This window comes from Erpetoichthys calabaricus, chromosome 1 (genome assembly GCF_900747795.2).
Source record: "Erpetoichthys calabaricus chromosome 1, fErpCal1.3, whole genome shotgun sequence".
Taxonomy (NCBI): Eukaryota; Metazoa; Chordata; class Cladistia; order Polypteriformes; family Polypteridae; genus Erpetoichthys; species Erpetoichthys calabaricus.
Window position 1 is genome coordinate 58,641,146 of NC_041394.2, and position 18,374 is coordinate 58,659,519.

An 18,374-nucleotide genomic window follows, 5' to 3' on the forward strand; every position below is an offset into this window, starting at 1 on the left:
TGTTCCCACCTCCAAACTTGTTTTTGGGGTAATGTGCAGTGCAATATCTCCTCCAAACATGGTGTGTGCAGTGGCATCCAAAGAGTTCAACTTTGGTCTCATCTGACTAGACTATATTCTCTCAGTATTTCATTGGCTTGTCCATATGTTGTGCAGCAAACTTTAAATGAGCTTCAGCATGCTTTTTCTTCAGCAGTGGAGTCTTGCACGTGTGTATAGAGGACATGGAAGTTGAGTGCATTACTTAATTTTTTCTTTGAATCAAGGTTATTATAGTTAACGAAAACTAAAATCAAAACAAATTATTATTAAAAAAACATTTTCGTAAACTGAAATAAAATAATTAACAAAACTGAATTGAAAAACTAAATGAAACTATTAAAGTAGCTGGAAAGACTAACTGAAATAAAATAATAATTTACTAAACATAATTTTAGTTTTCGTTTTTGAAATTTCTTGCTGTTTGTTTTTAATCCTTATAACTTTTAACTCTAAAACTGAAAGCCATCCACCACGAGCCGCCCATACGTATTCATCCAGTGAACGGAGGCTGGTGATGGAGGCCGGATGTTCACACAGCATTTGCGGTGACAGAGCGAGCTGAATACGTGTGGAATAGAAAGCGATTTACATGTCGCCTTTCTTTGCACTTGTTTTATATCAAGATGTAATTCAAACGCCTGAAATTGGAATGTGCTGCTCAACAAAAACTTTTCAGTTTATTTCTCAGGTGCCTGCTTTTTGTTGACCGTAAATTACCTGCCACTTCGCACTCGAAGTATACAAAGTATAGAGGAAGTATACTAATCATGAAAAAAATTCGACCTTGACATTTTGGTGAATCTTGATGTTTTAGAACTCCCCGAGTACGAAAATACAGTTTTTTGGAATTATGTCTGCGTGTGTGTGTGTGTGAGTGTGTGTGTATGTATGTATGTATAAACACGAGATCTCAAAAACTCAACTAGATACATGGATGAAATTTGCCATGTGGGTGTTACACCAGAATTGTAGATCTGTATTAACTTTTGGGCCAAATCCATTAACCGGAAGTGATACTGTACCTAAACAAATATTCAGTTTTTTTTATTCATGCAGCTGCAGAGTCCGATTTATTCAACTTTACTTTTATAATAATTGTTCAATATATTATTAATTTGATTTGATTTGTTGTTGGTGGTTATTCATTGTACATAATATAATCATTGTCTTGCGGTTTACTCCTCAAATATCCATCCCCATATCTGAGTACACAAGAAAGTCTAGGGGAGACCACTCCCGATTTTTGAAAATAAAACTGCACTGATAGAGAGACTGACAGTGTCATCATACAAGATCAGCATATTGTTGCTGACCAATCACTTTTGCTTTAAAAACATCGTTTAACAATGAAGCAATGCAAACCTTGTAAAATCCCTGAGTTGGCAATGTCTCTACTGAACTACAGGTAGGTGGGGGAAGCGAGTCTGCCAAGTGGTGAAAAGCTAAACATACTAATTTGTTTTTGTATTTATTAATTTATCTTTTTTTAGTTCATATTGACAGCTCAAAATACCTGATATTGTGACAATAATCTAATAGCAGAATTATGCTTTAAAATATGTTTTTTCAATGTTTCTCTCAAAACAGATAGTTGAAATATCATATTCTTTTTGTTCTTAACATCCGCCATATCATACATATTGCATACCAGAGAGTTTTCCTGCCTTGCATCCAAACCTAAACAGGTTTAGATAATGTATATATTGTTCTTAATCTGAGATGCCGTCTCTGTCATTTTGTTCCTGCCCATACTCCTATTATCTGCTCTTGCTCTGCTCATTATGGGTTTACTGTTCTTATGGTGGGCTTTTCAAGTCTCACTGCCCCTAACTCTTCACACTACATGCTTGTTTTTCTTTGTTTCCCTCAATACAGCTAGGTGGGGTCTGCATGCTCATTCAACCTTAAAAGTCCTATTCTTCCTTAACCCCTGTGATTGTCATGGTCACACCTGTCTGAACACAGTAGAAACTCTTTTCTTATTTTTTTTATGTCTTTCCAGGCCTGCAGGTTCAAAATTCTGTCTATACATTTTGTGCCTGAGATGGAATCATAGATCAATATGGCTGATAGAAAATAACAAAGCCCAGTGTTAGAGATTTTTGAATGAAATATTGAAGGCATTCATTATAAACACATTGTCGTTGGAGCGGGATATGTTGTGTGCTGTAGACATTTAGAGTAAAAAAAAAAAACTCTCAAACCTTAAAATTCACCTAAAGTTCATTACAAGTTGGCCCATTCTGGGCAATTAAAGGAAAAGAAAAAAGTGCCAACAGTCGGCTCAGATTTGTTCAGCACAAATGACATAAATATATTTTAAAAATTATAAAATTGTGTAAAATTGTTCATATTCTGTACCTAGTTTTGATTATGCTTGTTTTTATAAAACAAAAAAAATAGTAAAGTGTGTTGTGTAGTGTAGCAAGCTTCCACTAACATTAAATTCATATTATATCCAAACCAGTTAAGTGTACAGTTCTCTCATTGTGATACAAACACTAAATTCCATAGTAGCTCTATAACCATACTATAATTACTAAAACTGAAACTAATATATATGAAAATGAAATAGAAATGTCTTTGTAAAATAAAAATTAAACCAAAACTAAAAATACATGATGAAGGAAAACTAAAACTAAACTGAATTTCCAAGTAAGGTCAGAAAAAAATACAGAAATAAAAACTATTATAAAAAAGCAAAACTATAATAACCTTGCTTTGAATCAGCTGTACCTGCTAATTCCAGGTCTTTCTGAAGCTCTCAGCGAGTGATCCTTGGCTCTTGGACAACTCTTCTGATTATTCCTTTGACTCCTGTCAGAAATATTGCAAGGAGCACCTGGTCGTGGCCAGTTTATGGTGAAATGTTCTTTCCACTTCCGGATTATGTCCCCAGTGGTGCTCACTGGAACATTCAGAAGTTTAGAAATGCATCTGTAACCAATGCCAACAGTATGTTTTGCAAAAATGAGGTTGCGAAGGTCTTGAGAGAGCTCTTTACTTTTACCCATCACGAGATGCTTTTTGTTTGACACCTTGGTAATGAGAAACTTTTTTTTATAGGTCATCAATTAGGACTTAACCAGCTGATATTAATTTACATTGATAGGGGGCAGGATTGCTTTCAAAATACTGACAGATTTCATCTGGTTTCTTGGCTTTCCATGCCTTTTTGCACCTCCTTTTCTTCATGTGTTCAATACTTTTTCCTTGTGTCTTTTCTTTTTTATTACACGTAACTAAGTTATGGACTTATACAAAGAAATCAAAACAAATATGTGGATTACTTAGGTTGTTACCGACATCTGGTGAAAATTTCATGTCAGTAGTCCCATTAGAAATTTGTTTACTGTGGTAAATGTTGATGCTTTCAATACTTGTGATCAACGTTGGTGCATTCAATACTTATTTTTCCCGCTGTTATAATTGTTGGTGTCTGTGAGCACTTGTTTCTTTAACTTATATATGCATTAATGGTGTTACTTGATGCTGGCTGCATTTTCTGCTGTACAGGCACACATTATTGTTGTGACAGTTGCTCAATAAAAGACACCAAAATGATGTTCCAAAACTTAATCACCAAAAAATACAACACAGTCTGGCTGTATACATGCAACAGCAGACCACTAGACCACCATCAGCTGCAGGACCCCTGGTATTGTGTCACAATATACAGGGTGAGTCAAAATTATGTTAACATTTGAATGGCGGAAACAAGTTATTCACAAAATATACTTCATATGTGCAAGATGATTTACAGGAATGTCTCAACCTGTTCTCCATCATGTTCAATACATGTACCATATGTGGCACATAAATTGTCCACAAAAATTGTATAGAAGTATATACATAGTAGTACCATTAGTGTTAACATAATTTTGACTCACCCTGTATTTAACAAGGGAATATTCTTTGATTAAATTTTTGGTTTCCATGTGTATTCCATAAGTTTCCTAAAGGTTTGTACTACAAGCCCAAGGAGATTCAAGAAGGCAGGCAGAGGAAAGTACAGCCAAGAACATTAGGCTTCCCAAGGTACAGACAGATGATTGGTCGTCATTAAGCAAAAGTGACCATTGTTGAACTTAACTGCCATTCGCTGTGCGTCTTGGTCTATGTACCTTGGTATTCATTACAGTATATTTAACATCATACTTTTTATTTTTTTTGTACTGCACTGTGGGACACCCTGAGACTTTGTGGGATCCCCTCAAAGTTGCTGGATATTATAGCCAGCCTGTCCACTGGTACTCTTAATTGCTGTGCAGAGTGGAGACAGATCGTCTGCGTTTTTCCAAGTTTATTCTGGGGTTCGTCAGGGGTGTGTTCTTGCTCTAGCAACTGTGAGGCTTTGTTGGTGATTAAAAATTCACTGATACTGACTTTGCTGATGATGCTGTGATCTTCATGGAGTCAATGGAGGCTCTGCTCGTGTTTCTTGAGAGACTGAGTGAGGAGTCTGAGTGTCTGGGCTTGCGAATGTCCAGGAGAAAAACCAAGATCCAGGCCTTTAATTACCTCTTTGGTACAGCCATCATTGGTGCGTCTGTCTGCGGAGAGAGTGTTGACCTTGTCGAGAGGTTTACGTTGCAGCAACATTAATGTCTCTGGTGACAATTCCTATGATTTCATTAGACAGATTGAGAGAGCATGGGGGTCATGAGGTCGCTAGAAAGGGGTGTGTGCCGTTCCCGATATCAATGCAAAACGTTTTGAGTCCTGGTGCTTCCTTTCTTACTATATATTTGCGAGACAAGGATGTTATCCAGTGACCTGAGATGAAGTCTGGGCTACTTAGGAACTGTATCTCTTTGGACAATTGTTGGGTACTGCTGGTTTGACTTTGCTCATGGAGTCCTGAATGAGGCACATTACCTGCATTGTGAGGGACCGCCAGTTATTGCATTATGGCCATGTGATGTGATTCCCCAAGGGTGATCCAGCTCGCAGGATCTTGATTGTTGAGGGCCCAAGCAGCTGGACCAGGCCAAGGGGTTGGCTACGTAACACCTGACTGCAGCAGATAGATGGTCATTTCTGGAGGGTGGACTAGACCACGTGTCTGGCTGAGGGGTTGCCAACCAGGATCCCGAGCTGTTTTTTGTCGTGTGGTGGGTGCGGCAACACTGACCTGACCAACTTGTACTTTTTAGTTAGACATATATGCAGTGTTTTCTGCTATGGTGCAAATCTTAAAGTTTTTTTCCCTCCATTAAAGTTGTAAACTTGTTAATTATGTTTTATTCATGAAATGTAATTGCTCTTTATTTAGTTTTGCTCAGCTTCCATATCTGACTTTATATTCACACCTGGACAAATCTAATTTTAAATTAAACACTTGCACTTTCAACTTTCTACTACTGAACTTTCTGAAATCAGCCAAGAACTAGAGCCGATCTGTGACAGGTGCTACTAGTTTTTGTTCTTTGCTGACAGCTTGTATACATTTATACTCATGCTGTTGAAAACATTTCTCTAAAAACCTTTAACCACTTATTGTCCTTATACTTAGTACAACACGCACCCTGAAAAAGTATTCCATTGCATTGCTTGCTTATCAACTAATCTTGCAAACCAGGAAGGACTATCCACCCCACAGCTACTTTGCAATGGTTAAAGGATTTTTTATACTGTGAATGTCTTTCAGTACCTCTTTCCTCTTAAATGCCAATATCATTTGTGAATATTGTTGAACTGGGAAATGTCCGTCTTTTGATGTGTGTGTACAAGCAAATTCCACTTAATTCTTGAGGTTGCTAACCCAGTAATTCTCCAGCCTCTTCATGTAAAACAAGTCTTCACAATTAAAGCTAGAATGTTATATCTTAAAAAGGCTATATAATGCAATGTTGTTTTCTTAACAAAATGGAGAAATGTATAATTTTCAGTGTACAATTGAGTACATGTATTGAGAAAAAGTTTTTAATGTAATGGTCAATTAACCAAAACACAATTTTCTAAGTATTTATTTTTATAATTTGCACTTCCCTTTCTTAATCTAAAATAGTTGTGCATTTTCTTTTAGCAGTGCAAATAAACACAAGTAAGGGAACATGTTTCAGTAAGAGAACACCAATAAAAGTTAACCTTATTATCAATATGATATAGTCTGTAGCAAATTATTTTTGTATGTAGTTTATTTAATACAGTAATCCCTCGCTATATCGCGCTTCGCCTTTCGCGGCTTCACTCCATCGCGGATTTTATATGTAAGCATATTTAAATATATATCGCGGATTTTTCGCTGCTTCGCGGGTTTCTGTGGACAATGGGTCTTTTAATTTCTGGTACATGCTTCCTCAGTTGGTTTGCCCAGTTGATTTCATACAAGGGACGCTATTGGCAGATGGCTGAGAAGCTACCCGGCTTACTTTTCTCTTTCTTTTGCGCTGACTTTCTCTGATCCTGACGTAGGGGGATTGAGCAGGGGGGCTGTTTGCACACCTAGACGATACGGACGCTCGTCTAAAAATGCTGAAAGATTATCTTCACGTTGTGATCTTTTGTGCAGCTGCTTCTGAAACGACATGCTGCACGGAGCTTCGCATACTTAAAAGCTCGAAGGGCACGTATTGATTTTTGATTGAAAAACAAACTCTGTCTCACTTTGTCTGCTCCTGACGGAGGGGGTGTGAGCTGCCGCCTTCAACAGCTTACTTTGTCTGCTCCTGACGGAGGGGGTGTGAGCTGCCGCCTTCAACAGCTTTGTGCCGCAGTGCTTCACATACTTAAAAGAAAAACAGCCCTATTGATCTGTTTGCTTTTCTCTATCTCTGTGACTGTCACTGCTCCTGACAAGCACTCCTTTGAAGAGGAAGATATGTTTGCATTCTTTTAATTGTGAGACGGAACTGTCATCTCTGTCTTGTCATGGAGCACAGTTTAAACTTTTGAAAAAGAGACAAATGTTTGTTTGCAGTGTTTGAATAACGTTCCTGTCTCTCTACAACCTCCTGTGTTTCTGCGCAAATCTGTGACCCAAGCATGACAATATAAAAATAACCATATAAACATATGGTTTCTACTTCGCGGATTTTCTTATTTCGCGGGTGGCTCTGGAACGCAACCCCCGCGATGGAGGAGGGATTACTGTATACTGACATTTTACAGATTAGCCGTAGCTGTTTTTTACACTGGCATTCAATCTTCATTTATTGAAGCTTTTGTGAGCAAAATTAATTTATTGACATTGAAAACTGATTATTTTTTATACTTTGATTTTTTTTCTTGTTTTAAATCAAAATGGTTTATCTAATATACATTGTTACCACTACATTTTGTCTCCTCTGTAGATGTTGATGGAAAAGTTATTCACCTTGTTGAAAGAGCACCCCCACAGACACAGGCCGGTACAGGAAGTAGTGGAGCATCTAGTTCAGGAGCAACTACTACTCATGGTCCTACTGCACCTCCTCATGACCGGAATGCCAATAGTTATGTCATGGTTGGCACCTTCAACTTGCCAGTCAACCTCATGGATCCACAACAGATTCAGGTAACTGATAATGTACCAAAGAAAAAAAAATAGTATAGTGAAGGATTTTGCAAGAACCTTGTAATTTCAAGTTTACTCATTTTTATAATCGGTAAATTGGCTAGTTAGAGAACAGCCTTTTGTGGCAGTGGCAGATTTTTTTTTTTAGTAAGTTCTTGAAATGACATAATTTAAAAATGTAAAGAACTCCTACAGAAACACTGAAATAAGGTGTTTTGTTAGTGGATTTGTATTGATTATTAGACAATATATCACAGCAACATCAACCTCGACTGGCATTCATTCCAGTAGGTTCTTGTCTCATTTCTAGGACATACCATGCACACATCTACAATCACTCATTGTAGTAACAATCAGAAATTTATATAGTTTTTAAATACAGTAAGGAGTATGTCTTGTTTGATTTTTAATTTAATCTTGAAGGTGTTTTTGTTTGTTCTCCCATCCGCCCAAATACCCCCACCCCCTCCGTGCAGCAGTCAGTGCAGCAGGTAATGGCTGGCTTAGGAGAGGCTGGCAGAAATGCTCGTGTCAGCACCAACACTGGAGTGAGTAAAGTTTACTATTTTTGTATTGTAATGACTATCTTTCTGTCGAAGTAGTATCTAGAAGAACTTTGTGATCTATCCAATTTATTGCAATATGACAATTTCCTGCATTTCATCTCCTCTTTTCTTACCCATAAATGTATATAGTTTTCTTTAGCATTAGGTTGACCTGAATAAACTAGAAAAGTGTTAATTGAAATTAATAGAGATGGTTTGTGTTATTTAAATATAGTAGTTGCCCCATTAAACACAGAGTGACCTTGATGTAGCATAGTCGCAGTGTTTCTTCTTGCTTTGCTCACTGTTGCCACAGTGTTGGATTGCAACTGCAACCTTTTTAGTATGGTTTTCCCAGGTCCTGTTTTATTACCATTAGACTGCTGCTTGTGTTTCAGTTAATCACTTTGATGCAACCTATATGTTATGTCATTGATAATTAGTACTTGTTTATTGTATTTGCTTAAGCAAGTACTAGGCTATATGCTTACAAAGATTTCGCAGTTTTAACTGGAAAATGTTCTATTACTATTTATTTTCTTTATGGACATTCATATATCATATTGTATTACTTCACTGTTTACAAAAAGAATGCTTGGGACTCTCAGTAGAAAAGAACATATTTCATTATTTCTATTTTCTGTTCACCATTCGAGAAGACATATAATCATCAAAGACAAATTTTTGTTTACTATCTGATGTATCTAAGACTTTTTACGCAGTACTATAGCTATAGAAATATAAATATGTACACAGAGAGATAAAAAAAATGCATGTGTGGGTGCACAAGGGTGTACGGAAGTTTTAGGTTCTTGCAGTAATTTCTTTATGGGAATAATAGAGACTGGGTTACTGATGGAGCTTCATTTTTTTTAAGTCATCCAGGCGTAGCTTTGGCTTTGAGTTTCAGGCCGTTGTCTTTTTCTAATATCAGTTATTGTTTTAGCACCAGAACTTTTGTAGAATGTTGACTGTTTTGCTCTATATGCTCTTGGTTTTTTTTTTTCTCCATACATAGTGCTTGCCATTGAAACCACATTACAAATACTATTAAGGTCTTTATTTCTTTCAGAGACTCATCCATATTTGGTCTAAATGCAAGGTGTAATTTAATAAGATATCTTTTTCCAAATTTGACCCTGTCGTTGTACCTTATAGCTGAAATTTGTGGAGTACCTAAATAATTATTGCCTGACTTACACTTGCTTCCATCTTAGCTATTATGCAATGCAAATCCTTGTAAGTTGTTTTTGATTTAGTGGCTGCTTTTGTAAGTAATTCAAGTAGTTTCCAGATTCAGCAGTGGTGCTTGGTATCCTCAGTACCATTTAACTTGTCCCTCACTTGTCTCCTCCTGAAAAACTTTTCTTCCTAAGTTCTGATTAATGACTCAGGCGCCACCGAGAGTGGCAGCCTTTTCAGCAGCTCCGTTTATGTGAATTTCACCTTGGGATTAATAAAGTATCTATCTATCTCTTTATATTGCATTGCAGTAAAGAACAGGTAGAAATCAAACATACAGGTGTATTTGACCCAATAAACAGAGGTTTAGGATGAATATTTTTGTAAAATGAATTTCTCAGCTTTGTATTTTAGTTTACTTTTCTTAAACAATAAAACTGATGATGGCCTATCAAAATGTAAATTATTTTTTGTTAACCATAATTGTTGTAAGCATGGCCCTAGGGGTTAAAAGGACTGCATAATAAAATGAATATAGCACTGTGACATCTGTCAATAACAATATAGTGTCACAAAAACTAAATATGTCCATTTAATATATCCACAATGTCAACATGTGAATCAGTAGGCATACAAATATCTGAATGTAAGACTTTGGGTTTATTTTTTGCTATTTATTGCTTGCAGTTGTATAATTCTTGGAGGAGATATTTTTTATGTTACTAGTGTCTAGGGCAAATTAAACTACTTTACAAGTAGAAGACTTTCCCTTTATTATGATATGATTAGAATACACCCTTCATTTTTACCATCCCTAATTGTCTTTTGAATCATTTTTGATCTGATAGCGGTCATTAAAAGTTTGAACAATATTCTTTAGATTTTTAAAGAATATCTTTTTTAAATTGCTCAGTTCTTTATTGAAAAATATTCAGAATAATTTATTATATTTTATTATACAGTGTCTTATTTCTTAAAATGCTCAGACCTGTGATCAGATCTATAATGAAGATTACCTGATCTTCATAATGAATATCAGTTAAAAAAATAAAATAAGAACCTGTGGTACCCCCTTAGCCCTCCAAATGGTGATATGTTTATCACAGTGGATCTTAATTGGCAGTCTTTCTCTACACGTGTGTAAACCAACTTTCCACCCACACTGTCCAGTGTCTGGAGTGAGTTAAATGGTTCAGGGCTTCCTATATTGTTTCACTCTGTATGCATCATTTTAGTTAATATGATGTGCATGAAAGTATTTGCAGTTGGCCTGTATTTGTAATCTGATAACAGCCTTTTATAAACATATTCATTTTTATATTGCAAGTCACATTTCATACTTCACAATTCAAGTTTTTGTTTGTGATAGATTTCTTTATTAATCAACCAATGATATTTTTGTCTGTGTATAAGAATACAAACAGTTTCATGCAACTATGACTGTAATGTCTTGCAAGTAACTGAAAGTAAGGCTGTGGTCATGTGTTTTTTTATTCATTTATAAATTCTTTTGTTTTTTGATTTTTAGTTTACAAAAGTTTTAATCTTATTTTTTCATCATCTAATGTGTGTGTTGCCCAGGTATTCAAACCATTTAGGGTATTATGTATTGGTATTACACAGACATTGTTTTCTGTCTGTACTTTTACTTTTTTTTTGTTAAAATACTTTAACGTTCTTCCACTTACTAATAATGATCAGGCATACTACCACTTTTTGCTCTTCTTTTCTAAAATGATCTCAGTTCTTTAGTTCAAGTTAGCAATTTCTGCTTCTGTACTATCATTTATAGGACATAAATTGTTTTCTCCACCTTTTTGTCATGGTTTGTTACTGCAGAGAAATAGTACTTTTTGAGTTTACTTGCAAAATCTTAATACATTTTGTGTTTGTGACTCCTTATCTGCATGAATGAATGAATTAGAGAGTACAACTAGGGGAGTACCAATGATCATTTAACCAAGTACTATAGTGATTGTGGATTGTTTGCCCATTGTATCAGATGATAGATTCAAATCTGATTTTAAAAGGAAATTATTCAATACCATAAAATGTTCCTTAATCTTGGTATCCCCCACAAACAAGACTAATTGGTGAGTTCAAAATGCAAGTTCATTTAGTTTCTGTTGAATAGGGGATGATTACAGCATCTAACACCATAAATCAACAGTTGAAATATAGTTCCAAGGAACATCTTTCATGTTTAAAATTTTAATCATTTTTAAATTTGCATGAAGATATTTGATTGGTACAATGGAGAGGAACAACTTATACAGTATGAGGTTTTTGTTTTCATGAAATTTTGTGTTCCTTTGGCACATATGTACAAAACAACATTTACTTTAGTAGTAATTTTTTAATCAATATGAAAGATTAGAAAGTATGGATATTGCTTTTTTCTAACTCTCTTTTTCTCTCTCTAATATATAATAGATTTCAAAAATTCTATTTAACAAAATTAGTAATAAAATGCAAAGCAACTGAATGCTCAGTATTGTGCAATTTCAGTGCTATACATGTTTGTATTATATAGTAACTAGTACTAAGTAATTTAAGGTTCATTTATGTTTGTTTACCAGGTGAAATCTTATGAACAAATTTAAAAATGTAGACCCCTTTTTTCATAACACTTATTAGCATGTGAAAGTGAAATGTTGAGGGATAACATTTCTCTCTTTCCCCTTTTAAGAGCAATGGATCCTCTGTGGATGTGCATATAGACATGGAGCAAACAGTTCAGGTGGGTGTCTCCTAGCCCATTGATCCCCAACCTTTTTGGTTTCTAGAAGCCTTTTATAAGAGAGTGCAATTTATAATATAAAACACTTCAAAGGTAGTGCTTAAACTGCACCTTTTATTGTTCTACGCTCAATATGTAGTGGATAAATGAATGTGCAGAATGCTCTGGAATTGCACTGGCTTTCCATATTTTTATTGAATGTGACTGGAAGTTTTTAGAAATATAATGCACATTGACTGTAGTTATTATGTTAACTTGGATGTTTTTCTACCCCTAGCCTTTAAATAGTTCATTACCAGAAATGCTGATATAGTCTTATTACTTTTACAGTTAGAACCGTTTTAAAGACCAGTAAATTTAAAATACATTTAGTTACAGTACATATTACAGACATGCAGAAAATATTTTTAAATAAATGAAGCTTAGCGTTCTATCATGCTTATAGTATGTATGTAACTAAAATTTAGGACAGTCCCCTCTGTTCTTTAGACCATGTTTTGTATTTTCACAATGTTTTGTTTGCAGAACAGAGAAAATAGAATTATGTGTAAAAATTCAAGTTATTAAACTGGCATTACTAATATGTTTTTTTTATATTATATTGACACCTTTCTTGTAATTGCAAATGGAATTTGTTGACAAGACTTTACATGTAATGTTTGGTATAACATTGTACTTATACTTTAATTATTTAGTTGTTACCTGGATAACTAAAATGTAACTAGGCATTATTATAGTATACCTACTGTGTAACTCATTCTACAGTATGTGTATGTACACAATCAGAAATAACCCAATGTGTACTTAGCTCTTCCTTTGTGTGAGGTACACTGAATAAATGGCCAATTACACAGTCATTACCAAGTAGTTACTGTGTAATTACAGTGCATGTATAATATAATGACAGACACTTTATGCTAAATGTTGCCAGTTTGTTTGTTTGTTTTTTTTGTGCCTTTTTTTTTTAATTGTCCATATTTATACTTCCTGTTTTTAAACTTTCCTTTGCTTTGGACACATATGTTAAACAATATTACTTGTTAACTTGTGTTTGCATGTACTTCTGCATATTTTCATTCTTGCCAGCTTTTTAATTAGTAGCCAATTGATTGGATGGTTGGTATCTGTGACAGTTTTCTTTGCTCTGGTGTGGCATTGCTTAGTATAGATGTCCTGGAAGACAGAGTGTGCACACCCAGTGATGCATTCAATTGATTGTACTACTCTCTGGACAGCCTTGTAGTTCAGCTACATGCTGTTTCCGAAGCAGGCAGTAGTGCTTCCTGTCAGTATACTTTTGATGGTGGATTTATAGAAATCCTTTAGAATCTGGAAGGACAGCCTAAAAGCCCTCGGGTGTCTGAGATGGTAAAGATGTCATGTCTTCTTCACCATAGTGTCATTGTGCTTGGATCAGATCAGGTCCTCTGTGAAGTGGACACCATGGTATCTGAAATTGTCCACCCTCTTCACTTGAATGCTGTTAGTTCTGAGATGGTGGTAGTGCCTCAGCTATTTTCCTCCAAAGTCAGTTTCTTGCTAGCATCAGGAGAAGACTAGTCCTGTGGCACCCTGCATTATTGGTGAGGGATGTTGAAGTATGGCCACCCACTTGAACGACCTGGGGTCTGCTTATTTTGAATTTAAAAACTCTGATATGTAGTAGAGTGTTCAAATGCGGGTCCCCAAGCTTGGTGATTAAATACTGAACTATAGTCTATAAATAACATTCGCATATAATTCCTTCTCCCACTGCCCAGGTGGGCCAGTACTGTATGTAGATCTACCGGAGCCACATGCAAATTATAATTGATCTAGTTCTTTGGGCAATGAAAAACGTATGTAATTTTTGATTACCCTCTTGAAATTCTTCATTGCTATAGGCATTAGTGCAACATGAAAGTAATCATTCAGGAAGGTTGGATGAGATATTTAGGTACAGTTGCAATGATAAATCATTTTAAGGCATGTTGGTACAACAGACTGGGTTCTGTAGAGATCAAATAATACTTTGAACTATGGATTTCACAGGAATCAATATTTCCATAGTAATTCGGTACCAAACTTCTGAAAAACTTTTTATATATATATATATATATATATATATATATATATATATATATATATATATAAACACTATTGGTACTGCACTAATGTGTGGCACCAGAAGGTGAAACTTCATATTAAAATGGCTGTGTTGGTCATACATCACTGCATCAACACATACTGTATCGAACAGAAAATCAGCAGAGGTCATGTCTGAAAATCCTTAGCGTTTAAGGCAGGAGAATTTCAGCACACGAGTACAGGGATTGTACACTTTATTTTTAAAAAAAAGCAAATTGCGCACATAGACTCACGTTATTGCACTTTTATTGAATTAATTCAGAAACAAATTTTAGTGTGCTTTGAGAAAAAAATAACGTTACCAGTCAAGTGAGGTGTAATCATTTAACTTATATCCCCATAATGGCATTTAGCATTTGTCAAAGTTCTCCTTTGACTGTATAAGGCAATTTTGTAATTGTCACTGTTTCCAGACAAAAGACCCGAGTTGTATGTAGCAGTGCATGTGTGTGTGTATGTGCTCGCCAGCCACTTTGCGGCTCTGCCACTCGCGTATGGGTAAGCTGATGTACAATTTAAACAGATTATTTTCATGGGAACTGTTTCATATGTATAGTAGAACTATTTTACATTACAGCAAGTAATTAACCATTGTAAAAAATAGCAAAAAGTAATAAATTGAAAGAAAATTGTTTCATGTTACGTTGGAGGTATTCGTTGAGTTATACATTTTTGTTCTGTTTGGCTTTGAAATTAACATGCAAATACTTTTTAAACTTACACTTTTACTGTAAAATTTCAGTAAAAACAATATTTGGAATTAACTTTTCTTCAATATCGCTTTGAATTTTGAGTCCGTGTTTGGACATTGTGATAACTGTCCGCGAATGAATATAGTTTCTTTCTCTCTGATGAATAAATCGACTTTTTTGAATGTTTGTCCCTGTGATTTGTTAATTGTCATAGCAAAAGCTATTCTAATTGGAAACTAAACATTTTAATACGAATAGCATATCAACTCCTTTGGTGTCTAATGATATCCGCGGAATATTTACTACATTACCTTTCTTGTTGCCTGTTAAAATTTTACATGTTAGAATTGTTCAACCAATTTTCAATACAACTAATCTTGTTCCATTGCATAGCCCCTCACTTATACATAAATTACGCAATAATATTACGATTCCTCCTTCTTTCAACAGTAATTCAGCCGCTGGAAGAACGGATATAATGCATATAGATATTCTGCGGGATATTGCGTTTTCATCTTCCGCACTATCACCACCAACTGCTTCAGCATAGTCTATTGATACACATTTAATCAATTTGCCCTGTAACCGATTGACAATTTTTGCGTTAATTTGTTTGACTCCATCATTTCTTGCTGCTAAGATTGCCCGTGTACTCATTTCTTTTATTGATAACCCTTCGGAATAAAATTTTTCAATAAGATTTGGACATAATAAGTTTTCTTTTATTGAGAGATTTTTAATTTTAAAGTTGCCAATGTCTAGTAGCCAGATAGCGAAATCAACTGAATCTTGATCTGCTCATATTTTCTTTTTTAATTTGAATTATTTGGAACAAGACCATAAAGGCCCACTCTTTAGGCATGCATCGTAAATCTGCCATCTGCCTCTTTTCTTGACTACTGGTAGAACTTGATGAAAGTCACCTCCCAGTATAAAGGTTTAACCCGCAATTGGTTGATCAGAGCCAAAAACGTCCCGAAACGTTTTGTCAATTACATTTAATACTATTTGTGGGATCATTGACGCTTTGTCCCAAATAAATATTTTGGTCTTTTGCATTTCTGATTATATCTTCTTTTTCCATTTCAATGCAACATTTTCGTCCGTGATGTTTAAAAGTGAACTGTTTTACCATATGGAAGAACTGCTGCTATACCTGTCCACGCTATCGATGCAATGTTTTTGTACAAGTTTTTGCCATAATGGACTAAACACTTATGCAAAAATGTTTAAAAAATGTTTAAATTTGTTTACCTTTTCACATATCTTCTCTCTCTCTCTCTCTCTCTCTCTCTCTCTCTCTCTCTCTGTGTGTGTGTGTGTGTGTGTGTGTGTGTGTGTGTGTGTGTGTGTGTGTGTGTGTGTGTGTGTGTGTGTGTATGTATATATATATATATATATATATATATATATATATATATATATATATATATATATATATATAATCCTAAGCCTAAAAGTGCAACGATTTTGTGATTGACATTTTTGCCACGCTTTAAATTGGGCTTATTTTAAAACCTACATATATATGTTTGGTGTCATTCTTTTTAGAATTTAGTTTAACTTTTTTAAACAAAGTTTAATGTGATGTTGTTAGATTTTCAGATTCTTGTTCTCTTTTTAAATTGTAAACTTAAAAAATATCAAGTACTCCCGTCCCGCGAGACAAGACTTTGTGCCAAATGATTTAACCACGCCCAGGGCCAGATATAAGCGCTGTGCAAGATGCAGATCACATGGCACGGCAGCAATCCAGCAGCTGATCGAGCTTAGAGGAGGTAAAAAAAAATACTATTTGTATTGAACCCCCTAGTGTGTGTGTGTGTGTGTGTGTGTGTGTGTGTGTGTGTGTGTGTGTGTGTGTGTGTGTGTGTGTGTGTGGATGGATGGATATAGATATACAGTACTGTGAAAAAATGCTGTAAACAAAGAATGCTTTCAGAAATGTAAATGATGATTGTTTATTGTTATCAATTTACAAAATGCAAAGTGAGCAAACAAAAGAAAAATCTAAATCAAATCAATATTTGGTGTTACTACCTTTTGCCTTCAAACCAGCATCAATTCTTATAGGTACACTTGCACAAAGTCAGGGATTTTGTAGGATTCTAGTCAGGTGTATGATCAACCAATTATACCAAACAGGTGCTAATGATCATTAATGTCACATGTAGGTTGAAACACAGTCATTAACTGAAACAGAAACAGCTGTGTAGGAGGCTTAAAACTGGGTGAGGAACAGCCAAACTCTGCTACCAAGGTGAGGTTGTGGAAAACAGTGTTATGTCATGGCAAGATTGAGCACAGCAGCAAGACACAAGGTAGTTATACTGCATCAGCCAGGTCTCTCCCAGACAAAGATTTCAAAGCAGACTGGGGTTTCAAGATGTGCTGTTCAAGCTCTTTTGAAGACGCACAAAGAAACGGGCAATGTTGAGGATCATAGACGCAGTGGTCAGCCAAGGAAACTTAGTGCAGCAGATGAAAGACACATCAAGCTTATTACCCTTTGAAATCAGAAGATGTCCAGCAGTGCCATCAGCTCAGAACTGGCAGAAACCAGTGGGACCCAGGTACACCCATCTACTGTCCGGAGAAGTCTGGCCAGAAGTGGTCTTCATGGAAGAGTTGCAGCCAAAAAGCCATACCTCCGACGTGGAAACAGGGCCAAGTGACTCAAGTATGCACGAAAACATAGGAACTGGGGCGCAGAAAAATGGCAGCAGGTGCTCTGGACTGATGAGTCAAAATTTGAAATATTTGGCTGTAGCAGAAGGCAGTTTGTTCGTCGAAGGGCTGGAGAGAGGTACAATAATGAGTGTCTGCAGGCAACAGTGAAGCATGGTGGAGGTTCCTTGAACGTTTGGGGCTGCATTTCTGCAAATGGAGTTGGAGATTTGGTCAGGATTAATGGTGTTCTCAATGCTGAGAAATACAGGCAGATAATTATCCATCATACAATACCATCAGGGAGGCTTATGATTGGCCCCAAATTTATTCTGCAGCAGGACAACGACCCCAAACATACAGCTAGTCATTAAGAGTTATCTTCAGCGAAAAGGAGAACAAGAAGTCCTGGAAGTGATGGTATGGCCCCTACAGAGCCCTAAACTCAACATTATCGAGTGTGTCTGGGATTACATGAAGAGACTGAAGGATGTGAGGGAGCCTACGTCCACAGAAGATCTGTGGTTAGTTCTCCAAGATGTTTGGAACAACCTACCAGCCGAGTTCCTTCAAAACTGTGTGCAAGTGTACCTAGAAGAATTGATGCTGTTTTGAAGGCAAAGGGTGGTCACACCAAATATTGATTTGATTTAGATTTCTCTTTTGTTCATTCACTGCATTTTGGAGATTGATGAAAATAAATGATTAACACTTCCATTTTTGAAAGCATTCTTTGTTTGCAGCATTTTATCACACCTGCCTAAAACTTTTGCACAGCACTGTGTGTGTATATATATATATATATATATATATATATATATAGAGATAGATATATATATATATATATAGAGATAGATATATATATATATATATATATATAT

At 35.6% G+C, this 18,374-nt stretch overlaps 1 protein-coding gene across 4 annotated transcripts in view; it reads left to right on the top strand.

Moving 5' to 3' along the window:
• The window catches only part of LOC114650601 (large proline-rich protein BAG6-like), a 119,008-nt gene that overhangs the window by 31,296 nt on the left and 69,338 nt on the right, over positions 1-18,374 (top strand). For 3 of the 4 annotated variants that reach the window (XM_028800361.2, XM_051934613.1, XM_028800353.2), the window contains exons 4-6: positions 7,338-7,540; positions 8,017-8,088; positions 11,957-12,007. In XM_028800361.2, the coding sequence (XP_028656194.1) occupies positions 7,338-7,540; positions 8,017-8,088; positions 11,957-12,007 (326 nt within the window). The remainder of the gene's footprint in view (positions 1-7,337; positions 7,541-8,016; positions 8,089-11,956; positions 12,008-18,374) is intronic. The other variant, XM_051934617.1, reaches the window with a different exon arrangement.